Here is a 27,017-nt window from a genome sequence, read left to right as displayed (position 1 = left end):
CTGACATGTAAGCTTACATTGACTGGTGACTCTAGTTTGTTTGCTTACTATTCCTTTTTCAATGCTATCTCTGGGCTTGACAATCCTAGTATTCCTCTGGCTGACTTGCCATCTTTAATTTGCCTAATTTACCCAATATGACCCTGCTGTTGGTTTCCTAGATGGTGACAAGCCCTGCTCACTTTCACCTGTGCTTGCTAACCTACATTTGGCTCCATGAGACACAATCTTCATTTCAAGAATTCTCAGTTTAGATTTTGGATCCCTTCATGACTGTTCTCTTTCCTGTGGCCTCCTCCCTAGACCCCTCTGAGCTATCACCCCTATCTGCAAGCTAAAGCTTCTTGCTCAGCCAGTATGGCTTTTGCCAAATTGTTTCACATTCAATTTATTCTATTTTCTTCAATTAATATCTATCCCTGAGACCCTAAAACAAACTGCCAGCTTAGGTCACTTATTACTTAGAATCCCTACAATTCAAGTAGAAGTCATTCAATTCTACACAGCCCCTCCAACCCAAACCTTCTCCCCATAACCCCTCATGGTTTTATCCTCATGGTTAATTACCTAACCTCCACATCCCTGGACACTACAGGGAAGTTAGCATGGGCAATCCATCTAACCTGCACATCTTTGGATTGTGGGAGGAAATCCACACAGAGAGAAATACAGACTCTACACATACAGTCACTCAAGATTGAAATCGAACCTGGGCCCCTGGGGTTGTGAGGCAGTAGTGCTAACCACTGAGCCAATGTGCTGCCCAGGGATGCCCTAAATCCATGTATTTAACATCTTTGGAGGATGTTTTCTTCTTTTGATGTCTCCAAAGTGTACTGCTTCTGGAGTTGTCACTGATGTCTTCAGCATCTCGAGAGTAACTACTTGGAGACTGCTGATAACTGCAGCCTTACTCTTATGGGCCTCTTCTGTCTGTGACCCTGGCTCTGCCCCACACCCTCACTTTCTCTGAGGTTTGTAAAGTTCAAGACCACAAACAATGTAGTGGTTATTTCACAAGGTGGCTTGTTGGTCATATAACTGAAATGACATTACTCATTGTAAATCTTGTATTTAGCCTTTGTAATGCATTTATAATTTATAGTTGGAGTTAAGACTTTCAGCTAAATGAGTAAACACCAAAGCTCTGTATCTGAGAAGGAAGACAACTGGAATGCTGTGTTGTTTACTGGCGTCCACTGCTTGCTCCATTCTGTTCTCTTTTTAACAACTCCATATTATAGACAGGAAATATCTAAATTTATTTTTGGAGGAAAACTGCATTGCAGTATTGAGAGTAATTTTCATGTCTGGTTTTCATTCTCCCCTTGTCTGCCTTTGGCACCAGTTCAACATAAACATCAGGGTTGGATCTTTGTCTTTATCATTGAAGTGTGATATAATTTGCACAAACTATTGCTTTCCAGAATTGCTGGTCAGATTCAGGCAGATAACTTGTTGCCTGATATACAAAGTGTAGAGCTTTAGAATCATAGAATTGTTGTGGGGCACAAAGAGGCCATCATTCCTATGCCAGCTCTTCAGACAAGCATCCTTACCTAATGCCACTCTCCTGCTTTTTCTCCATACCCTTGCACACACTTTCTATCTAAATAATCATGCTCTTGAAGGTCTCAATTAAAGCTGCCTCCACCACACCTCCAAACAGCGCATTAGCCCTAACTACTCGCTGAGTGAAAAAACTTTCCTCACATTACTATTGCTTCTTTTGCACATTATATTAAATCTATGTCCTCTCGTTATTGTTCCTTTCATGAGTGAGAACAGCTTCTCCCTACATACTCTTATCAGACACAAGTTCCAATTTCTTCAATCGATCCTCAACTGAATTTTCTCATTCCTGAAATCATTCTTGTAAACCACTTCTGCACACACTCGGAACGAATTCCCATCTTCCCTATCATGTAATATCCAGCTGAGGACTAACAAATGTCTTGTATGAAAAATCTCTGTTGTGAGTAAATAGAAATTGAAAAAGGAAAAGTGCAGATCTGGAAATGTAGAATAAAATTAGATGTTGCAAGTAGATTATAGATCACTTTGAAATCACTAAAAGCAAGTTAAAAATTCAGATAAGGACATTTGTCGGAGATGCTTTTGTGTGTACTACTGAATACTCTCCAAGGTTATACTAGAAATTTGAACTCAGTCATGCACCTTATTGTTCTTATTTATACTAAAACTGACAAAATATGCATATAGATATTGTTTTCCCTCCGCACACAGTTTCAGGACCATGTCAAATACCAGTATGATTGTCTAACATTTAGAAGGAAGCACATTATAAACACAACTGGATCACCAAGGTTTGAGCAATTTGTCTCACATTTCTTAATAGACCTCAGGTTGAGGTTCTGTTTTGGCTCAAATCTGTGATGTGGGTCAAATAGCACTCAAGCTTTACTGTCTTAAGTGATTTCTTCTCAAGTTTCCACTTAAAGTTCATTTACATATCACTGAATGTAAAATATTTCATCAACCGATGCAGTTGGGTAATGTTTTAGAACATAATTTTTTTAAATTGTTTTTGCTTCCACATTATTTACTAATATATTTAAGATTGCTATTGCTGTACAATTTGATTAATACAGTGGAAAATGGGAAGGTCTCACACAAACACACATCAGCGTTTTAAAGCAGTATCTAATTGAACAGCTCTGTCACCTTTATTAATAACTGAAAATTATATGTGTTAATTATGTTGGTGTGAAAAGTCAGTTTCCTAATAGATTAAACATTGTACTTAATAAAAGCTTTTAAAATGTCCCCATCAGTGACCTGTCCAAGGAATCACCTTAATTTTACGAGCTTCCTTGGAGGACCATCTATGAATGAAATTAGTGAAATTACATTGCTCACAAGAGAAGGCTTTTCACTGTGCCTCGGTACACCTGACAATAAATTCAATTCAATTCAATATTGCATGTGGACAGGGCAAGTGCCAGTGATAAGTTTGCACACGTTTTGAAAAAAAGGTTGCAAAACTCAGTTTGCTTTGAACATTATTTATGTATAAAATTCCATAATCTTTTAATTTGGCCAATTTTTTATGAATTGTGCTGAAAGGAACACAAGTGAGAAGAATTTCCAGCCTCTGAATATTTTTCAACTTAGAAGTGACTGAGTTACAAGGTGCGGTTAGAACGTGATTTGGAGATGCTGGTGTTGGACTGGAGTGTATAAAGTTAAAAATCACACAACACCAGGTTATAGTCCAACAGGTTTAATTGGAAGCACTAGCTTTCGGAGCGCCGCTCCTTCATCAGGTGGTTGTGAAGGACACAATTGTAAGACACAGAATTTATAGCAAAAGTTTACAGTGTGATGTAACTGAAATTATGCATTGAAAAATACCTTGATTGTTTGCTGAGTCTTGCATCAGTTCGATTGCCATGATAGTTTCACTTCTTTTCAGTTCACAAGTAAGGTTTTTGAGTGTGCATATTGTACACACTTTATATCCTGTCAGTAAATGTAAAAACATCTAAATTATAAGTGCAAAAATTATTGTCCCAACCTCCTCAAAATTTCTTTCAATATATTGGCAGCTGCTGTTTGTTGAACGAAAAATTATAGTACTGCCTTTATTGAGTAATTTGGGTTGGCATGCTGGAGGTATTTCAGGAATTGATCACTTAATTGTGGGAAAACTAGTGCTTTGTCTCATTTAATGTTCAGCATTTTTTTGTAAGCTGTAAACAAATGAATATGTTTAATGTGATAACCTTTTCTATGTTTTGTACATTTTCTCCTTGTTGTTCATTGCATTCTTTCTGATTTTTTCCTCTGCTTTCCTGGACTCAGTGAGAGGTAATTTTTATTTATTTCTTAATAAAGCTCAAACTGCCAGGATAAGAGATTGTGTTACTATTAAATGTAAATAACAAAATGTTTAAGCTGTGGCCAAGTAGAGATGCCATTTCACCTTGTCCTCCAAATTCATGCTCTTAATTCAGTGATTTGATCTGGCTTCAGGACTTTCCCTTCAATTGTTTTTGATGTGTGTTGCATTGAAGAACTGAATCCTCCTTCAAACCAAATTTACAGATTAATCTGAAGCTTCCCAAAGTGGTAGTTTGGACCCCAAGTGGGGTTACAAACTCCAGGGCAGTAGTGGCCTAAACACGCAGCCTCACACTGGTATTGACATTGATAAACCATTTTACTCTTCATGTAATAGGCCAAACATTCTGAAGACTGTGGATTGTAGAAAACAGCATGTACCTTTCACTGTTCACAAAAAGTAAGGTACTGAACTTGCCCAACTAGCTCAAGCTTGTGAAACTGGCAGTCAAAATAGAAATGATTCTGCAATTGAATAGCATTTGCTATGTAGTCTTGAGTATACAAAGAATTACATCGACAACCAATTTCGGATTGTCATTCAAGCTTGCCTTATATACGATAGAAGCTACATTAATAGACGGTGCCCTGTTCTTTGCAGACGGAAGGAACATATATACACATTGTGCATTTACAACTCACAAGTTACTGGTGGCCACTCTCAGGTTCATTTCTCCAGATTATTAGAATCTAGAATATAGCAACAAATTGTCCAGAAGATGCTATAACCACAAAAAATTCTGCACTAACAAGTTGTGGATATGGTTTCAGTGCAACTTTTCGCTTGAAGTGACTATTGCTAGTGAAGTTTTGTTCTAATATCGCTTTATCGTTCTGTTCATTCCCATCTCCTCTACATGTTTTGTGATTAAGAATTGTAAAAGGATAAAAATAATAAACCCTCCAAAATTTGTGACATTAAATCAATGGATATGCTCTGTTTGATAATATGAATGGAAAATGTGTACAGAAAATCCTACGATGCTAAATCTGAAAAATGTTGCCCTCTTATCTGAAGTAGAACTGGAAAAGGTGAGCCTACTGCGTTTGTGTGTTTAGCAAAGGTATACGGGCTATGTTAAGAGAATAGGTTAATTTGTCCAAGCAGACCAGCAGTCAACTAGTTTTCCTAACTTGTAATCCTGAAATAGAATACTAAAGTTCTCATTATCTGATATGTCACTAAACAAACAAACAGTTTTTGCAAAATTGTGAAAAAACTATTAATTGGTATAAAAGGATAGGAGCTAATCAGAATTGTTGTGTACCTTCATAGGGCATTAAGATTCATGTTAATTTCATTGATCTCTTATCAATCTTGCTTATGCTGTTAGGGGCAGAGATAATTTAATGGTAAGATGCTTGCCCCTTGGACTACATTCACAACAAAGCAACTACAGAGCATTCAGAAAGCTGAAAGCATAAATCATTCTTCAAAGTGAGAGTCACGAATAGAATACCTTTAAAATTAGGCTGGAATGTTGAAATCAAATTTCACTTCTGTAACACCTCTGTTTAAAAGGAAATCCCAAGTAAAGAATATGGCAGACAGAAGGGATTAGTTTAATTTGGTGTCATGTTCAGCACAACATGGTGGGCCGGAGGGCTTGTTCCTGTGCAGTATTGTTTCTATGTCCTAATATAAGAACTAGGAGTAGGATCAGGTAATCCTACCCCTTGAGCCTGTCCTGCTGTTTGATAGGATCATAGTTGATCTCCTCTTGGCTTCAACTCCACTTTCCTGACCACTGTCCATAACCCTTTAACTTATTACTAATTAAAAATCTGTCCATCTCCTCCTTGTCCCAGCACCCACCACTCCCTGAGGTAGTGAATTCCAGATTTGTGACCCCTTGGGAGAAGTCATTTCTCCTCATCTTAGGTTTAGGATAAAGGGTAGCAGATTTAAAGTGATGGTCTCTTGATCTAACTTGCCCCAGGTGATGAAATATCCTCTGTATGTCGACTTTGTTAATCTCCTTTACCATCTTATATGCCTAAATTAAATTTCCTCTCATTCTTCTAAACTCCAGCGTATAGGCCTAAACTGCTCAATGTGTTCATAGGACAAACCCCTCATCTCTGAATCAGTGGAGTTAATTTCCTCTGAACTGCCTCCAGTTCAACTACATCCCTCCTCGAGTAAGGGGACCAAATCTGTACACAATGCTTCAGGTATAGTTGCAACCATACTGCCATTAGCACTGTATTCCACTCTATAGTAATAAATACCAAGATTCCATTTGTCTTTCTTATTATCTGATGTACCTGTAGTTTTCTACAATTCATGTACGAGGACAGTCTGATTCCTCTGTACTGAAGCACTCTGAAGTGTCTCTCCATTTAGATAATAAGTTGCCTTTCTAAACTTTAGACAAAAATGACCATGTTTATCCATGTTAAACTTCATATATAAGTCACTGTGGATAGTGCTAATTACATTTTTAATGCAACCTACAAAGATCACTTGTGATTATGTCTGTTGAGTCACTCATGGAATATTTGTCAGCCCCAAATGTAACCTTAGCTTTCCATTAACTACATGTGGTATTTCTAATAGCACTGATGTTGGCAGCTTACATAAGTTTTATTTTAAATAGCATCAAGATTCTGACAGTGATTCCCATATTTCTACTTACATTTGCAAACATTAAATGATTTATATTAAGCATACACCAATACGCATAAATTTTCTTTTATCATAGAAATCTCTTGTGTATAGTAAAAGCCATTAAAATATTCAATTAATTGAAACAGATTAAATAGAATAGCAACCTCAATAACTTTTAATTGCTATTAATTTAGCAGGCACTGCAATATATATCGTGTTCTTGACCAATTAGTTTCTAGGTCAAGTCCCCAGTGATTCCAGTTCAATATAAATGTAACATTAAATGTAAAGTAATGGACATTTATGGCAGAATTGAATGCCAGTGAGACCTTGTATTATGGGCAATATATGAAGATAAAAATGTTACAGTATTGACATACAGTATTGTATGTTCTCATCCACACTTTGCCCCAGATTGCTGAAGCACAACAAGCTACCAGGAGTGTAATAGACTGTAAATTATTCCAGAGAGTAACATAAGAACATGGCTGACAGGAATAGAATCATCTGAGGACAATGAATAGTCTGGAATGTAACCTTCAGTGACCACAGTATAACATCATAGAATATTTAATTTTATACTTCTGTGGAAGCACTTGGTCTACAATTTGTGTTGAGCTGCTTGAATATATGAATGTTATCCAAGGAGAATATTTGTATCTCAAGTTAACTCAATGAGAGGTGAGTTTGTTAAACTGAAGGATTGGTGCACCTAAACTATAACTACAGATTAAATTTGTGTTTTATATATTTTTGACTTGTCTCATTATAGGAATTTCCAAAGGAAATAATTTAGAATCACCCAGAAGATATAATAACAGTTCCTCTTAATGAGGTACCATTTGACCACAGTCATGTGAAAGACTGGCGAAAAAAACTGAAAAGACTGAAATGCAATAGGGGATAGGTTTGAATATTTAAATTTCCTTCATGTGAAGATGTTCAATTTCTGTCCAATGTCATGGTGATAATCCTGATCCCTGAGAAATTATAGTTGTTTAATAGAACAGAACTTGATTATCGCTGAACAATGACTCATTTTGTGAAAAGATTTTTGCCTATTACTCATCAAGACAATTCACAAGAAGCACTAAGTAAGGGAAAACAGCATTTATACTCCAAGGAGTGTGCATATAGATTGTTAATGGGCTCTGATTGATAGAGGCATTGCCATAGATTTTGCTTCAGTTAACGACAACTGATAGGTTATCGTGTTTCAATTCAAAATAAGTGGCAACCATTCTATGGTTCACTTTACAGGGCAATTTTGACCAATCAGAATTGCCTTGCCTGACTTAAAATTTAAACAAAGCTAGGCAGTTAATTATCGGCCATCATTGACTATTGCATTCACAATTTCAGCACATCTACTAATCAAAGTCCACTTGCCAACCATTCAGCCATCTCCTGTCATATTTATATATGTTGTTTTCCCTGTAATTTATATTTCTTAAGAATTGAACTGAAAACAGATCAATGACAAAATGTCTCTTTTTTTGTAGCAATTATATTGATTGCTGACATAATAGAAGAGTATATTCTAACATACATTTTGAAGATTTTTTTATTTAGCGGAGTTCAAATAATTTAATCGATTCCTTCTAATTTCTTGTTTAAAGTTGCAATTGAATCTCCTTATTACGAAGTTGTTTTCTATATTCAGTGGAAGCCATAGTTAAATTCACCACAGTGCCAGAGGAGCATGGGACTGCTCTGTCAATAGAGAAACAACAGGTGGTGGTTTAACTGAGGGCCACCATGCCTTGGGTGTGGTTGAGGAGTTGGAACTTTCATGGTAACCTCAGCCTGTACGGAATAAAACTCACATTGTTGTTGTCCACAAGTCAACCATGCAGCCAACTGCGCTGGCTGAATCCCGTAGAATGGAAACAATATTATGGGAGCAATGGGGCAAAGCAGCACAGAATACTTGCTGCATATATTGAAGCCACTCAGCCCCTCAAGCCATTTTTTTTTGCTCAAGCAATCCAGCCAGTCCCCCTCCCTGGTATTTCTCACAGCTCTGCAGTTCTTTTTCCTTTCATGAACTTAACTGATTCCCTTAGGAATCAAACCACAATTTGAATCTGCTGTACCACTTTTTCAGGCAATGCATTCCAGATCATACCTTTCATTGCCTAAAACATTTTTCCTTAATGCGCCTTTGACTCTTTTGCCAGTCACACCTTTAATCCGTGTTCTTAATGTTTCCTCAACTGGGACCATAGTTTCTCAATCTGCTCAGTCTGGACCCTCATGATTTTGGTAACTTCTATCAAGCCCCTCTCAATCTTCTATGCTGAAAGGAGAATAACCTCAGCTTCTCCAATCTATCCAAATAATTGATGTGCCTCATACTTTCTGAATCTGTGGTGCTAGAATTGGACGCAGTGTTCCAGTTGAGACTAAATATCTCAAAATAGCTACTTTACTTTTGTACTCATGGGTCAGATTTTCATGTTGGAAGCAGAAGATGGGATGAATTCTGTGGTATCCCACCTCCAAGTCGAATACTGTCAGACAGGATCTTCTGGGTGCCCAGGTTCTGCTGTTAGAAGGCTCAAGTCTAAAGTGATGGAAGGTGCAGTCCACAGTGAGCATGTTAAATGGCTCTCCTCGTTTCTGAAAGACATCAGCCCTGTGTTTCTGAGCCACCCAGCAACTCCTTGGCCTCATTTCCAAATGCCTTCCCATTCCCCATATCCTCGATTTCCTGAGGCACCACCAAACATCTGTCAATGACAACTTTAAATGTATTCAGTGATGAGGCATCCACAGCCCTCTGGCATACAGACTTCCATAGATTCTGTGTGTGAAATAATTTCTCCTCATCTCATCTGAAATTATCAGTCCTTATCCTGAGATTGCTCCCCTGTATTTTAGATTTCCCCAGCCAGCCAATTAAATCTCTGTGCCGACCTTATTAAAGTAATTTAACTTTCTCTAAGGCAAACTCTTGTTGGGAATATTTGTTTCTGAAACAAGAGCCTTCTGATGTTGGCCTCATCTTTTTCCAGAAAACTGTTTCATATACCAATTGTACGATGTTTAACCCCCATGGAATGAAAACTATTCTAACTAAAAAACAGAATCAAATCTTTTTCTTTTTTGTCCAGCATCTTGGTAAGTCACATCAGTTTCAATAACAGAAATATAACAGATCCATAGAAAGCATTGCTGTCTGCATTGGTGAAAATCTTTAGCTCTGACCTCCTTTGAGAATGTGTTGATGTTTCGCAGATTGTGGGTGCTGTAAATGCCAAGGTTGAATGCAATGTGAATGCTTCAAATCTGAGCACTTCAGCACATTAGAGACGTTTACAATAATCCCATTTATTCTGTGTAAAAATTGTTTGAAATCCAATGTGGATTTATAAGTAAAGCAAAGTAGGATGAAGGTTTTGGCTACAAACTGCAATTTTTCCCAAGCTTTCTGAGAACCTGGATGTATTACCGTTTTTTTTTGGGACAAGTAAAGACAAATCAGTTGCTAGTTGAAAGAATTTACAATGTGACAAGAAAATGGTTTAAAAAGGAAATGAAAACAGTCTTTTTTTCACAGGATTATTAAAGTACCACATTATTTGATGAATCACTAAAATTATATTTAACATGTACACTTGGGTTCAATTGAAAATGTAAAAGATAATTGGAATGCAATTTTGATCCCATAAAGATTATTATGCATACAAATTGCATTCCTTATGGGATGCTTCATTTTAACTTAATCTCTTTCCTTTACTGAGATACAAGTGCCCATTAGTACTAACTTTGTCACATGTATTCATATCCTACCAAACCTCAACATTGCAGAGCAGTTTTATTTTGTCATTATATAAGTAGATACTAGGTAGGGTGGAATATTGTTTAAACTATCAAAAATTTGTCACTTACTCTTGCATTTATATAAATATGGCTGCAAGTTGATATTCTTTTAGTTCATAGACCTTGCAGTATTGGTAAATGTTTTATTTTTAACCAGACATGTCTGTTCAGTTATGTAATTTCATTAATAGCTTTCATGTATGAAATAAGTATTTGATGTCCAGTCAAGTAATTTTACAAATGTTTGCCTTCAGTGCCAAGCTTTCAGTACTTGAAGCACATTCCAGTTGTTGCATCCCCCTGAGATTTTCTGTCCCTCAAAAATACACTGTCTTTAGTTTACCACCCTGGTATCCTGCTGGTATTTGCACTGCCTTTCATTAGAAGGATTAATGAATTGAGCAAAATCTCACCATGGCTGTCTAACAGCTTGTCTGCTATTGTACTTCTGGTATCTTTCAAAACAGGTGTTCTAATTTTATTTGCAAAGATTGATAGGCAAATTTAAACAAGTGTTGTTTCTCAGGAAGCACAGGCTTACATTTTTCCATGAGTAACATTAGGCTGAGTAACAAAACCTGTAAGCAAAATATCATCTACAGCGCACATATTACTCTGTAATAGACCCTGTAAATGTAAAACTATCTGCCACCTAATTTCTACAATTTTATTCTTTGAAGTCCCAGTTTGATAAGCAGAGCTGAATAATAACAAATGACAAACTGTAGTAGAGAAGCAGGCCATGGTGTGGAAGCATATTGCTTACGCTACATTAGGAATTTGGTGCAAGTGAGATTTCAGTGCTGGGGGGAAAGAAGATGCTGTTTTTGTTAAGATTTCCATCTCATAGCTGGTGAGTGCTATTTTGTCTCCAAACTAAGAGACTATAACTTGCTATTACTTTTCTTTAATGAACTAGTAACTAGTTAACTAATCAAATGAATGTGAATAAATAAGGTTAGATAGATAAAGGAGAATGAGATGTGCTGTAACTGCAATGCACTGTCAGATAACCGTATCTGTGGTCAGTATCTCCACCAGCTTAAGCAAGTTCCACTAAGAATTGCCGAACTAGAGTCTAAGTTGCATACATTGCGGAGGATCAAAGAGGAAGAGAGTTATCTAGACACTTGTTCAAGGGAACAGTCATGCCCCTGATGTTGAGCAGAACTTTAGATTTGATGAATGGTCAGGGACAAAGTGTAACTGCAAATCAGGCAAATGTGGAGATCTAGCACGACGTAATGGATCTCTTGACTTTGTCCAATAGGTAGGAAGTATTTGTTATCTGTGCAGTTGAGACCGAGGAGAATAATAAATGAACTGGCCTCGGCATGAGGGTACCATTCAAACAGGGAGACTGACAAGTAGTGCAGTAGTGATAGCAGACCAGATAATCATGGGGTTAGAAACCATGGCCATTTGTGTTGCCATGGTGAAGGACGTCACTCTGTGGCAAGACACAAACATACAGAGGGATTGGGAGGATGTTGTGGTCCACATAGGAACAGATAACATGGTTAAATGGATGGTCTGGAAGGGTTTGTGGCTCAAACATAAAACACAAAGCCTCTAAGATAATCATCTTTGAATTGTTAACAGAGCTACATGTCAGTTGGCTTAGGGACAAACATGTGGCTGAGAGTGGTGTGGCGAGAAAGGAGTTTTGCAACATTAGGGACTCGAGGAGCTGTTTGACTGGAGTAGGTTCCACTTAAATTGGACTGCAACCAGTATCCTGTTCAATCTTAACAGGGGCTGGAGTGAGTGGTGGTTAGTAGAGGAAAAGATTTGAGTTGAGATGAGCAGAGAGGAACAGGCAATTCAGAGAATTTAACAGTAACAATACATCAGTGAGTGGGTCCCCATAAATAAGAGTGAAAACGTTAAGACTATAGAATCATTGAACCCCTACAGTATGGAAGCAGGCCACACAGCCTACCAGGTCTACACCAACCCTCCGAAGAACATCCTACCCAGATCCTATCCCTGTAACCCTGTATTTCCCATGGCCAATCCACCGAACCTGCACATCTTTGGACTGTGGAAGAAAACTGGGGAACCTGGAGAAGACCCATGCAGACACGGGGAGAATGGGGAAAGTCCACACAGACAGTCACCCGAAGCTCAAATCAAACCTGGGTCCCTGGTGCTGTGAGGCAGCAGTTCTAACCAATGGGTCACTGTGCCACCCCAAACTAAAGGTTCTTCAACCTGTAAAAAAAAAAAGTTCAGTGCATTCCCAATAAGACAAATAAACTACGGACGCAAACTAATGTTCAAACCAACATTACAAAGGCACATTTACAAAATTACCACAGTTGGATTCCATGCTGTTATCACAGTTTGAAAAGACAAACAGAAAGGAAGAAGTAGCTCTTGTAGGAAAGGATGACATAAGCACAATAGTGAAAAAGTCTTGGCTTAGAAGATCAGATGAGGAGGAATAGCAAGCACCAGAAAACACTGGTCAAAATAGCTCATAGACTCCCGTGCAGCATTTATACCACTGGTTGAATACTATGCAAGAATTTATTGGAGTATATAACAGGCCATATAATAATTGAAGGAGACATTAATCTTCATGTAGATTGGACCAATCAAATTGGCAAATGTAGTCTGGAGGATGAATTCATAATGTTATCGTGATAGTTTCCAGGAGCAATATGTTATGGAGCTGGGGATGAATATGGTGTTGTGCAATAAACCACAGTTAATTAGTAATCTCATAGTAAACATTCCACTGGGGAGTAGTGATCATAGTACAGGTGAATCCGATATTAAAGTTGCAAGTTACATCTGCTTCTCCCATGAAAAGTTTTAAAGAGGCAGTTTTAAAGGAGGGAAGACAAAGCTGGGAAAATAAATAAACCATATGGCAATAAATAGACAGTGGGAAGCATAAACCATTCATCATGTTCAGCAAATTATGTCCTATTAAAAAGAAAATCATGAGAGATCTATTGATGTTACCCAGGAAATTTATAGCAGTATTACACCAAAAGAAAAGGTGTTATAATTCCTGTACCTTTTAAAAGTAAAGTTGCTATAGTCCTAGAAGGTCATAGTGCTGCCCTCTCATTAAAGAGAGAGAAGACTAGTGGTGGTTTACCCTGAGGGTCACCTTGCCTGAGGCAAGGGCTACAGTTGAGAAAGTGGGAGTTTCCTGGTAACCTCATCTGGTACGGGCATTAAATCCTGCTGTTGGCATCATGCAGTGCAAACCGATCGTCCAGCCAACTGAGTCAGCAAGGAATGTATGCTTTCCAAAGTACTTAGGGCATTGCAAATGTTTTTCATGTTGTGAAGAATAGTATGTCAGTCAGGGGACTGGGTATGTGTTTTAGAAATCAGAGTCAGCAAGATGTCAGTTAAAAAGGAAACGAACAATAGAATGAGAATAAAAACAGTTTGGAAGGGCTTACACAAGTATATAAGTAGCTAAACCTTATGTTGATGCCCACAGAGGCAGACACAGGTTAAGTTATCATGAGGATTGTCTTGAACAGAGACCATCACAGAATAAGTCGCAAGTGATAGAAATTAATAACCTAGCAGCTACATGAAGAAATTAAACTGAGAAAGTGAGGACTGCAGATGCTGGAGATCAGAGTCAAGAGTGTGGTGCTGGAAAAGCGCAGCAGGTCAGGCAGCATCCGAGGAGCAGCAGAATCGGCATTTCATCATGAAGGGCTTATGCCCGAAATGTTGATTTGCCTGCTCCTCAGATACTGCCTGGCCTGCTATGCTTTTCCAGCACCACACTCTAGACAGTGAAGAAATTAAACTCAATGTCAGCAAAGAGAAAATATTGAAGGAACATAATGTGGGACCAAAATGCAGCAAATCTGTAGTGCTTCATGAAAGGATTCTATTAAAGTAGCAGCAGAAATGTGGGATGTTGGGGTTATGATTTTCTAGAATTCTCTACATTCTAAACAGCCATTCAAGGTTACAAGTTAGCAAATATTATACAGCTATTGAAGAATGGAAAGAGAGAATAAAAAGAGGAAGTTTTACAAAAGGGAAAATATGCTTGACCTGTTTATTGAAGTTTTTTGGGATGTAACTAGAATTGTAAGTAGAGGAACCAGGACCTATATTATGCTTATCTTTTTAAAAGGCATTTGGTAAGGTGCCACACACAAGGTTAATACGCAAAATAAGGCCTCATGGAATTGGGATAATACATTAGCATAGATAGGTTAATGGATGGGAAACAAAGAATATGGACAAATGGTGCATTTTCAAGTTGGCAGGTTGTGACAGGTAGTGTGTCATCGAACCACCCAGAACAAACAGACCTTTTGGTCCAAATTGTTAGTGCCGACTAGTCGTCCCATTTGCCAGCATTTGCCCCATATTTATCTAAACCTTTCCGATTCATTTACTCATCTAGTTGCTTTTTAAATGTTGCAATTGTACCTCTGGCAGCTCATTCCAAACATACACTGCCCCTCAGGTCCCTTTTAAATCTTTCCTCCTCACCTTCAACCTATGCCCTCTCCTTTTGGACGCTCTCACCCTGAGAAGAAGACCAAGACTATTCACCTTATCCATGCCTCTCATGATTTAAAAACCTCAATAAGGTCGCCCCTTAGTGTATGCTGCTAGAATAAATGCTTCAGTTTCAACTATTTTTCATGTATATTAAAGAGACAGAATAATATATTCGTGTTAGCTGAGGAAACAAATTCAGGTGGGAATGCAAGCTATGGGGATGACCAAAGACTGCAATGAGATATGGACAGGTTGTGAGTAGGCAGCAAGGGACAGTTAGAGTATGATATGGAAGAGTGAGAATAGAAAGGAGAATATTGTTTAAAAGGTGTGAAACTTGTAAATATTTATGTTCAGAAAGGAAAGGGTGTACTTACACCAGGAACGTACGTAATAGTCCATTCAGCACACAAGCATGATCGAAAGCTCCTTGTTTCTTGTCATTTCAATCCTCCACCTTGTTCCAGTGAAAGTGACTGCAAGCTGAAGGAACAACATTTCATCTTTTGACTTGGCACTGAGTAGTCTTCCAGACTCAACATTGAGTTCAACAATGGTTAGCATTGCTGCCTCACAGCGTCAGGGACCCAGGTTCGATTTCAGCCTCTGGCGACTGTCTGTATGCAGTTTGCACATTCTCCCGGTGTCTGCGTGGGTTTCCTCCGGGTGCTCCAGTTTCCTCCCACAATCCAAAGATATGCAAGTTAGGTGAATTGGCCAAGCTAAATTGCCCATTGTGTTCAGGGATGTGTGTGTTCGGTGCATTTGTCGGGGGTAAATGTAGAGTAATAGGATAGGGGAATGTGTCTGGGTGGGTTAGTCTTCGGTGTGGACTTGTTGGGCTAAATGGCCTGTTTCCACATTGAAGGGGTTCTTTGATTCTAATTTCAGATCATAAACCCTGCCTCCATCTTGTTTTTCCTTTCCTAGTTTTCTCTTATTTTATTTGTTTCTTAATTTCATCCCTTCAAGTTGCATTCAGATTGGCCTATAGTCTCTGGAATTTATAAGACTGAGATATATAAGACTCTGAAAAGGATCGACAGGGCAGGCATGGAGAGGTTGATTTGCCCTGGCTAGGAATCAAGACTGTGGCAGCTCAGTCTCGGGATAAAGGGGCCAGTCGGTTAGGACTGTCAATCTTAGGAATTCTCTGCCCCAGTTGTGTGGGGCAGGTGAGAAATGGAGTTGAAGCCAATAACTGGGTGTGATCGTGCTGAATGGTACAACCAGCTACAGGTTATATGATTGTCTCCTGTGCTGACCCCTCATTATACATAAAACACATTTAGTACATGAACTTCAGGTGGTTTCTTATCCCCTGAACTCCGAGACTGAAATTCTATATTATATGCACTAGTAAATGTAAGTTTATAATGTAGGTCATTACCTTAGAAATGATTGCCTTTATTGATGTGCCTTTTCAGGATGCTGTTAAGTGGCAATAGGTTTTGAATTTGAATGATTACTGCCAGGTGTCAGAGAAAAAAATCACACCCATTTGCATGAAATACTGTATTAAACTAAATATCTGCAAAGTACACAATCTGTCTGGTTTATAATTTGTTGCTCCATGGACCATAAATTACTGTTGGAAATATTGCAAAGGAAGACTTGATGCATTCTAACGCGATTTCTCTTTGCAATTTTAATGGATTGATGCATCTGCCAAAATAGGAAAGTTATGCAAGCACATTACGCATTAGCCACAGATACTGTCATCAGTTACTTCCAAGCATGTGTTGTTTCAAAATTGTTTTGTTACTTTTACTATACATCAATGAAAGTTAATAAGGACCTAATGTTTTTCTGATGATACAAGTGACACTGTTATTTGTGTGTGATGCCTTAATATTGACAATAGAACATACTGCTTCTCCGTCAACAAATGAGAAAAGGTTTGTCAACCTCAGTGTTATTTAAATGGCGCATGAGGCAATTTTGATAAATAATTGCAGCTAATGTCTCACATTCTTATTTGCGCAGGGATTTTGCCTATGTCGCAAGAGATAAAGACACACGAATCCTAAAATGTCATGTGTTCCGATGTGATACACCAGCAAAAGCCATTGCAACAAGTCTTCACGAAATCTGCTCCAAGGTGAGAGCAAATTTCCATCAGCTCTGAACCCTCCTATGCGAATGGATTCACTCACCTTGAGTGTTGTTCACAACATTTAGCATTTCTGGGTATTTTATAAAGTCTGTCTTTACAGTTATAATCCAGGCACATCATTTACCAGAAGCACCTCCAGCCACCTTCCATCTCGCTGCCATAAAGACAAAACTGAACAGTATTTGTTGAAATAATTGGGCATTTGCGTTTTGTTTTCTGATACCTGTGGCAGTACTTCCCAAATGTCATCCAACTGTAACTCTGTTTTGAGGCATGTAAATGGATGTGATGGAGAAGTGAGAACTGCAAAGGTAAGGGAGGACACCTGTGAGAAGAAAGAGGTCCTGTGTAAATTGGGACCTGCCGGTTAAGTCAGTCAGAGCTCCAACAGTGGCCATTTCTGCCTTGGAGCTCGTGGCCCCATAAATTCAGCTTGTGGCGCATTTGTTAACTTTTGTGGGAAGCCATGGCCTAGAGGGTAAGGTATAATCTTTTAAACAAGTCATTTGCATCAGCAAAGATGTAGGGTTGGAGAGGGTAGGTGAAGAGGAGTTGGAGATATGTTCACATACCCCAGTATAGAGGATAAATCACAAACCTGGTAAATTAAGAGAGCAGAAAGTCTAAAGATTAGCATCAGGTTGAAGGCATTGGTGTTGCAATGCTGATAGAATGGCATGGATGTATGGACTGCAGTTATACTAGAACTGTAGCTATGATGTAACTAAGTTTGGCAAAATCACCACACTTCAGTGGTTCTACCAAGGACAACTTTGGATTTCTGATTTTTTAGGAAGAGTTTCAACCCTGTTAAAGAAAGAAAGAATAAACAAACAAACATTGCCCATTCCGTTATTCTTAAAATGGTATACAGTATTCCCAAATACTAATGCTGAGTTTCCACAGAAAGTGTTGAGTAAGAGATCCAACCTGACTACAACAAATCAGGATCTGAATCTTTTGAGGCATCATTCATATCATTTTAAGTGGAGGTTGATGGCTTAACATTGTGAACAGAGTTTATGTACCGTGAATACTGACAACAATCTGTGATGTCTTTATGCAAAGTTAATTGTGAAATCAAAATAGAAATTTTACATTCATTGTATAATCAAATTAATAACTTGGTGCATGAAGGACATGCACCATGAAGGACATGCACCATGAAGGACATGCACCATGAAGGACATGCACCAATGCTGTTCTGCTTTGACATTTAACACTGTTCTTAAATATTCTAAAATATTCTTTATCCAAGATTCTGCAGTTTAGTGACCCTGATATTTCGAATAGTTCATTTCCACAAAACGTTACAGATGAGTTGGTAATGTTTCCTTACTCTTACTGTTATTTATGACTTCTGAGGCCCTACTACTTCTCTAATCAATCTAAAAAAAAGGCACTTGAATCTTTTTGATGCCTAATTGACTTTGGAAATTATGATGAAAGATTTAAAAAAAAACTTAGCTTCTTTTCCTTTCACTAACCGACTGGAATGAACCTCCCCATCAGGCTCTCCCGGCCTGATGCCTGCAAACTTTCTCTAGGTCCTCTCTTTTCTCCATAAGCTGACCTCTCTAAGATCGGTTTGTCCATGCTACACAACTGCTTGTACAAACCTGTTCTTGCCAAACTATTGACCACTCAGATTCCCTTCCTGACCTCCTCCCGCCTCCATTAGCTGAGATTGTTAGCAGTTGCCTCTCATTTCCTCCATCCCTTCAAATCTGCTGTTTTCGCCAATCCCCAATTCTCTTCTCACTCGTGCTCTGTTGACTCTATAGTGCCTGAATTCAATTCATTAAATATATCTGAAATTAAAAGCTAAAGTTACCAGTTTCTCATGGAAACATTTGGAAAGAAATCTCTGATACTTACTCAGTTTGACCTTCACATGACTCCAAATCCACATGAATGTGACTGTTGACTGTCTTTTAGATAGCCTTGCCAGCCACTGTTATATTCACAGTATATCACCGTGGCCTTCTCAGGGATATTTGGAGATGAGTAATAAATTGTGACCTAGCCAGTAATGCTTCAATTGCATCAGATATTTGCTTTAGAAAAAAGGATAGTTCTATTCCACACCTTCTCTCTGTTACTCTCTCTCACTGTGTCTCTCCCCTTCAACTTCACGCACTGCTACAAGCCTTTATCCATGTTTTTATTTCGTTTTTAGACTTCACTACTCAAAATCTTCCTTGACTGGTCTCCAGCAAGCACATTTCATAAACTTAATTCTTCCAAATCTTTGCTTCCTCCTTTATTCTAATTTATACTGATCACCCATCAGCTGTGTGTTTGATTACTTCTATTGGCTTTCAGTCTGACAAAACCTCAATTTTTAAGATTCTCAACTTTGTTTTCAAATTTCTCTGTGGCCTCATCCCTCAGTATTTCTGTAACCGCTTCCAGCTTTGTAACCCTCGGAGATATCTGTGCTGCACGAACTGCAACCCCAAAATTAGTCGCTTCAACTGTCTTGACCCTAAATTCTGGAATTTCTGATCTATAACTCCCTGCCCTTTGACTCTTTCAAAGTGCTCCTTAAAATCTAATCTGTTGACCAGCATTTAATTACCTGGTTTAATATTTCCTGGCTTGACTTAAATTGTGTTCAATGATAACTTCTGGGAAGCTCCTTGGGATATTTTGCTACCTCAAAGATTTTATGTAAATATAAGTTGTTTTAAATGACAGTCTGACAGAATGTAAATTGGTATAATAAGCATGTTTTTGTGATGATGGTTTAAAACATTTTAGTTCTCTGTTTTAATTATTTGTTAACGTATGATATTTCTTTTAAGAATGATTAAGTATTAAAACCAGCAAAGCAATTTGAGAATGTAAAAAATTCAAATAGATGACAAATCAACCTTGTACAACAGTGAATAGCTTGTCCGGACATGTTGATTATGTCAGGAAAAATTATTATTATACCATTGTTGTTTCTTCCACCGCTAAGTAGAGACTCTGTCTGAAACATACTGTACTTGTTAGAACACAGTATCAAAGTGAGGGTCTGTTAATTGGCATGGTCTGTTCAATGTTCTTGTTTGTGTTTAGCAGGTCTGAACATAAATGGTATTTTGCACTTTTGGAATTAGCATTTTCCAATGTTGATGTTTTACTTATGATTTATATAATGTACAACTAAACATTATTTCCACCTGAAATTCAGAATGACTATAAGGCAAAAACTCGGTACCATGTATTCTAATTTATTATGCAAGTCAGAGAAGGTAACCTGGATTTTTCACTTGACTGCTTTGCCTGGTTTAACTGGTACAAAAGATCAAGGATTTCTAAATGCAAATTGTATTCAATGCAAATCACAATTCTGACTTCTTTATAAGAACATTGCAGCAAATGCCCAACCCACCCCCAAAGCTGCCCCTGAGGGGAACTCATTGCCCTCCAGCATTTCCGCTAATTGCATCAATGTTTGAAGCCTCTCCAGATGAAGTTGAACATATGGTTTCAAAGATACTGAGAGGTTTTAAACAAACTTTTTTTGTTTTATAAGGAATTTCTGTTGTATCCGAATTTAATTTCATTTTTTAAAAAGTTTTAGTTTTTTGAAGGCATGTTTTACATAATTTTCAGCCATTTAAAATGCTTATTTCTGGTGATAAAACAATTTTCTAAGTATTAATAACATCTTACCAAGTTGCCATTCCTAAATGTATCAAGGTATATTATTAAAGCAAAATTATATTGAAAACTTTTTTTCCATTACAGTGATTCAGGGCAGATTCGGAGTTAGGTGATATGTCCAAACTGAGCAGAAACTCAGGCGAGAAAGAGAGACATACTTGTCAAATTGAGTGGCTTACTGCCAACTGTGCCCAAAGCAGAAAGTATTTTTGCACCTGGATTACATAAATTACAATGAATGAGATCAAATGGGCAGCTCAATAGAAATCCCAAATTTGACTTGCTAAATGTACTAGAAATTAAATTTGGATAATTTTCCAATTAGCAGTCATTTATTACTAGCAATCCAAACATTGTTTAGATCAAATTTTTTTATTCGTTCATGAGATGTGAGCATCACTGGCAGAGACAGTATTTATTGTCCAACCTTAAATGCCCTAAAAGTGGTGGTGAGCTGCTTTTTTCAAACGGCTGCACTGCATTTGGTGTAGGGGCACCCACAATGCCCTAAGAGAAGAGAGTTTCAGGAGTTCCAGTGACAGTGAAGGAACAGTGACATATTTCCAAGTCAGGATGGTCAATGCCTTGGAGGGGAACTTGCAGGTGATGCCAGTTGGCCTTGTTCTTTGAAGTGGCGGTGGCCATTGTTTTGGAAAATGATGTCTAGGGAACCTTGGTGAAGGTCTGCATCTTGGAAACTGTGCACAGTACTGCTACTGAGCGCTGGTAGCGGAGAGTGTGAATGTTCGTGGAGGTGATGCCAATCAAATGAGGTGGAGTTAAGCTTTTGAGTGTATCTGGGTTTTATGTATCTCTGTGACTATTTTTGTTGTCAAATTTTGAAGACATTTGAGATTAGAATGCAAACGAAGGTATGAAAATGGATACCAGTAATATAGCAGTGGATTAATGTCTCTTTGGATATTGTTGAGCTGTTTTGCTGTTGTGATTGCACCCAAGCCGAATGGCGACTGGTCGATTGCATACCTAACTTGCCTCTCGTAAACAGAGGAGAGGCTTTGAGGATTTAAGTGGTGAGCCAATTGTCAATTTCTGTCACTGCTGTACTTCAAATTCTGGTCAGCGGTGGCACCCAACGTTTTGATAGTGGTTACCTTGACAATCTGGCAATAGCAGAAGGCCTTTTTTACAACCACAGGTCAGATGGCATTGCATTATTTGCATTTTCCTTACTATAAGGAAGGCAAATGGAATGTTGGTCTTTATTCCAAAGGGAGTGGAATATAAAAGTTGGGAGGTTTTGCTAAAACTATACATGGCATTAGTTTGACTACAATTGGAATACTGTAATCAGTTTTGGGCCCCTTATCCAAAGGACAATATACTGCTAATGGAGGCAGTTCAGAGAAGATTCACTAGGCTGCTACCAGGTATAGAGGGAGTGTTTTATAGGGAACAGTTAGGTAGATTGGGTCTATACTCATTGTAATAGAAAAGAATGAGAGGCAACTGGATTGAAACACACAAGATTCTTTGGGGTCTTGCCAAGGTAGATGTGGAGAGGTTGTTTCCCTTGGGGAGAGTATAGGATCAGAAGGCATACTCTCGGGGGACACTTTTAAGATAGATGAGGAAGAATTTCTTTCCTGAGAAGGTAGTGAATCTGTGGACTTTTTTTAGCTGCAGAGGGCTGTTGAGGCTGGGTCATTAATTACATTCATGGCTAAGAGAGATAGTTAAAGAATAAGAAAATCAAAGGTTATTGGAAAAGGTAGAAAAGTGAAGTTGAGGATTATCAGAGCAGCCACTATCTCATTGAATAATCGAGCAGACTCAATGGGCTGAATGGCCTATGCATGTTCCTACATTTTATGGTCTCATGGTCTTTCAGTCATACCAACCTCAAGATCCTTGTGGAGGAAAGGGAGATTGGCATTGGAAGTAGTTTACAAAAATGGTGGGATCAAGGGTTGGTTTTTGAACAGAAGATGGAAAATCTGACACAGGGAGGAATAATATCCAGAGGTAAAAAGCCACTAAAGTATCATCTAATATAGAAGGAAGGGAAGTTGAATGATCAGTTTGTTAGGAATAGGATTGGGAGACCAGGAGGTGGATCTCATGTAAGAAATTAGTTCAGATGGGGAGTGAAGATGAAGAGAGAGAGACTCGAGAGAAGAAAATCAAGTTCAGAGCTAGGGCAGAGACCATTTCCAAGAGGAGTGACTGGCTGGGCAAGGGGAAAACTGGCAGATGGTCTTGGTCTTGGTGACAAAGAAACCTAAGGGGCAACTTTTTCACACAGAGGGTGGTACGTGTATGGAATGAGCTGCCAGATGATGTGGTGGAGGCTGGTACAATTGCAACATTTAAGAGGCATTTGGATGGGTATATGAATAGGAAGGGTTTGGAGGGATATGGGCCAGGTGCTGGCAGGTGGGACTAGATTGGGTTGGGATACCTGGTCGGCATGGACGGTTGGGACCGAATGGTCTGTTTCCATGCTGTACATCTCTATGGCTCTATGACTCTATGACAAAGCTTGGATATATAGGGGAAGGAGACATTATGAAGACATTTTGCAATAGAGAAAAATTGGAAAGAGGATTATCTTCGCGTTCAAAGTTGATATTGGAATAGTGAGTAAACCTGGAAAGTGCTGAAAGAGCAAGATAATATGTCATGTTTCATACATGTTAAATAAGTCTAACGAGTGGAAATTACATTTTGCATGGTGCTATTCAAAGACTACACACAATACATTATCTAATAATTTATCCTGTTACTGTGTGGGACCTTGCTGTGCATTGTAAATTAGCTGTGTATTTTTAAAATTGGAGCAATGCATTTATTTGAAACTAATCCTACACTGGCTGTGGCACCATTACTGGCCCTGTTAAGCCATTTATTTATGTTTGTTCCATGTTTATTCCCTTTAACTCCTTCTACTGAGCTGTTGGGAACTAAGACTTCAGATGATAACTAATGGTTTTTGTTTCTGCAGATAATGGCAGAACGAAGGAACGCCAAAGCTGTGGCTTGCAGTATCTCTCAGGAACGAGTCAATATGAACCTTGACGTTCCTCTACAAGGTAACATTTTCTTCTGAACAAACTGTCCATTTCAGTGTTTTTAGCCATGTTTAATGGTAGTGCAATGATCTCTAATTCAGAAAGGTGTGAGTTCACTCCAATGATTTGAACATGTAATCTGACTGACTGTTTTCCGTAGTGCTGAGGGAGTCCTAGACAGTAACTGTCATAAATGGCAGTAAAAATATGCTCCTTCTGCCCTTCCCAACAATTCAGTATTATTTCACAGAGCAGAGGTGAGGTTATCCCTAATCTCTTGGCAAATACTTGTCCCTCAATCAAAATCACAAAAGAGATTACCTGATCATTTCTGTTATTGCTGTTTATAAGATCTTGCTGCATGCAAATTGGCACCCAGGGTTCCCACATAATGACTTCAGAGGAATTTCTTTGGCTATAAAGCACTTTGGAATTTCCTGAGGTTATGAGTGGCTTGCATTTTCCTTTTTTTCCAATAACTATTTGTAATTCTTAATTGTGTAAGTGACAAAGTAGAAAGTGTCAAGAGCTGACCCTGAAAATAAGGAGAACAAACACCAAGTCAAAGCATTTTGACATGATTTGTAATCTGAGTTGCTGAGAATATAGTCAGACTGTTTATGGATTTAAGAAAATAATTAATCTGTATCCATAAAATATAAACAAATCTCTGATCATAACAATATGATGCAATTAATGACATTTGTAATTACGTTCACAGTTTAGGAGTATTAGTGTTACCTCTATTTATGCAGATTAAGATATCTCCTGTGTAATTGGGGGCAATTCCGTAATGTGAGTGCTTTATAGATATTGGATTTTTAAAATATTTATAATCCTGTGAAAAATGTAATTCAGGATTACAGTGGTCCAACACTATGGGTTTTGAGAACTTAAATGTTTATTTATTTCAGTTTGAAGTCAGAGTTTTGGGCTGCCTGTTTAGCTTAATAATAAAAGGGTTTAATAATAGCTCAGTTGGCTGGACAGCTGCTTTGCAATGCAGAGTAAGACCAACAGTGTGGGTTCAATTTGTGTACCAGCTGAGTTACCATGAAGGACTCTCCTTCTTGACCTTTCCCCTTGCCCATCACATGATGACCCTCACATTAATCCACCACCAATCATCTCGCTCTAAAGAAAGAGCAGCTCTATGGTCTGGAAAGATTTCAGTAACTTTTTTATTAATAATGGGGAGGATTTTTAAGTTAATAAATATTCAAGCAGATAAACTCTGGTGCCTGTAAATTGTACAAATGTAAAAATGGCATGCATATAATAGAAAATATAATTTGTTGTGCCTAAACTTGTTTGTGCTCTGTAGTAGATTTTCCAACACCAAAGACAGAACTGGTACAGAAGTTTCACGTTCAGTACCTTGGTATGTTGCCTGTGGCCAAACCATTAGGTAAGGTATCATGGATTAAAAATATTAGAGCTATTGTTGCTTTTTTTCCAAATAAAATCAGGACAAAAGTATAAGTAGGCATCATTTTTAATGCAGATGCTAATATGTTGTTTTATTTTAAAGAATTAGAGGTTTTTTGTACTCTTTATAATATTTGCATATACATGGTATTTAGAAATAGGTACAAATATAATGTAATTGAAATAATGCTATTTTTAAAAACAAGACTAAAAATGGTAGAAGTAAAATATATTGCCTGGGGCCAGTTAAGAAAATTAAAATGGTGAAATTTTCAAAATCAAGCTGAGAGTACTAACTTCATGGTTAAATGGAGGTAGGGGCAGAGAATGGGAACCAATTGCACTCGAGAAAATGGTTTAATGTAAGCTTGCTTACCTTCACTTTTATGTCAGTTTCTAACTTTAATATCTTGGAGGCCATGGGGTGTTCACAGAACCACTACCTCCCAAACTGTGGGGCATTTACAGGATAACTCCCTTCCTCCCTCTCTGTTATCAAATCTGATTTTGATCAAATGATTAAAAATCTTTTTTTTTAAAAAAAGGCATTCCCACAATATCTGTTTAACCCTAAATGTGCCCCTTTTGATGTCTGATTTACCCCAACACATCTGAATCTTGTCTATCTTGCCTGATGACCATCCAATCAGTCAGACTGGCAGAGAATTTGCTGAAAAATGTATAAAATATTCTGCGGTTGAATTTGGCAGGATATGAGGGAAGCTCTTGCCTACATTTTGCAATGAAAAATTTTTGCTGTAACCCTGTACATTCTGTTCGACCGACACCACTCTTAGCCCAGTTCCAAGGAAATACCAGCACCTTTTATGGAAGAATATTGACTTGCCTTATAGTTTTCTGCTATGATTGATAGGTATAGAAATACTGAATGGAGCAATTGAGAGTTTGCTGACCACAACTAACAAGGAGGACTGGATATCTGTTATTATGAATGTTGCTGATGCCACTGTGACAGTAATAAGGCAGAAGGTGAGTCATGGAGATTTCTGTGTGGTTTAAATTCGACCATACTCTAACAATGTTCTATGAGTGTTTGTTGAGTTTAGTTTTGTTGAGATACATTTAAATAGCGTTAAGTACAATAATTCATATAAATTATTGGTGCTAAAGTTATCCTGTTTCTATCAAAAAAGAGATTTTCCCTCAAACTTTTGTAAGATAATTGGAGGGTTTTGGAGTGGCTTAATAATTTTCAATTTATCTCTCATTCGTTTATTGGTGATTAAAGTCAGTGGCACAACTGTTTTGTTCAAATTTTAATTTTACGTATTGCTAAAATGTTTCTCTCTAACAAAAATTGATACAGGGAGAAAAAGCTCATTTTCATCTTCTATATGACAACTATTTCTATTATTATTCTTTATCCACCCGGAGCAGGATGAAGATGAGGTTTTGTTGGAATGCCGTGTTCGTTTCCTATCGTTTATCGGTGTGGGGAAAGACATCCATACATTTGCTTTTATTATGGACACCGGAAATCAGCGTTTTGAGTGTCATGTCTTCTGGTGTGAACCAAATGCAGGGAATGTATCAGAGGCTGTGCAGGCTGCATGTATGGTGTGTAGCTTTTTTTTAGTTTTTAACAATATGCCTATGTCAAAGTTGCAATGTGCTTTAAGTCAACTAGTACATTCGTGAAAATTGAAAAGTAAGGAGTTTCTTATGATACCTCAAGTATGTCACACAATTCACCAGTCATACTATAGTGTTTCATGCAAGACTAAGACTTCTTCGCTCATGATTTGTTGAGATTGCTGAAATAAATTCAGCTATATTTTTTTCTTTGCATCATAGACAGTAGCCACATGCCAGAATTACCTTTAAATTAGGTTTTTTGTCTTGCTTTGTAAATATCACAGTATGACCAACACTTCATCTTTGACATTTACTTTATTTGACTTTGCAGCTCAGTTAGTTTCAGCTGCATATTGCATCACAGCTAAGCTCTAATGTACTACAACTT

At 37.9% G+C, this 27,017-nt stretch overlaps 1 protein-coding gene across 8 annotated transcripts in view; it reads left to right on the top strand.

The window, feature by feature from the left end:
• Positions 1–27,017, top strand: part of LOC122550905 (amyloid beta precursor protein binding family B member 2b) — a 266,027-nt gene that overhangs the window by 234,422 nt on the left and 4,588 nt on the right. For 6 of the 8 annotated variants that reach the window (XM_087987600.1, XM_087987613.1, XM_087987584.1 and 3 more), the window contains 5 exons: positions 16,787–16,901; positions 23,539–23,626; positions 24,930–25,013; positions 25,908–26,023; positions 26,432–26,611. In XM_087987600.1, the coding sequence (XP_087843726.1) occupies positions 16,787–16,901; positions 23,539–23,626; positions 24,930–25,013; positions 25,908–26,023; positions 26,432–26,611 (583 nt within the window). The remainder of the gene's footprint in view (positions 1–16,786; positions 16,902–23,538; positions 23,627–24,929; positions 25,014–25,907; positions 26,024–26,431; positions 26,612–27,017) is intronic. The other 2 variants (XM_087987615.1, XM_087987610.1) reach the window with 1 other exon arrangement.

Source organism: Chiloscyllium plagiosum, unplaced genomic scaffold, assembly GCF_037043375.1.
Source record: "Chiloscyllium plagiosum isolate Xiang-an unplaced genomic scaffold, Cpla_swu_hap1 HiC_scaffold_1, whole genome shotgun sequence".
Classification (NCBI taxonomy): domain Eukaryota; kingdom Metazoa; phylum Chordata; class Chondrichthyes; order Orectolobiformes; family Hemiscylliidae; genus Chiloscyllium; species Chiloscyllium plagiosum.
The sequence above is the reverse complement of the archived record's forward strand: the minus strand, read 5'-3'. Positions and strand labels throughout refer to the sequence as shown.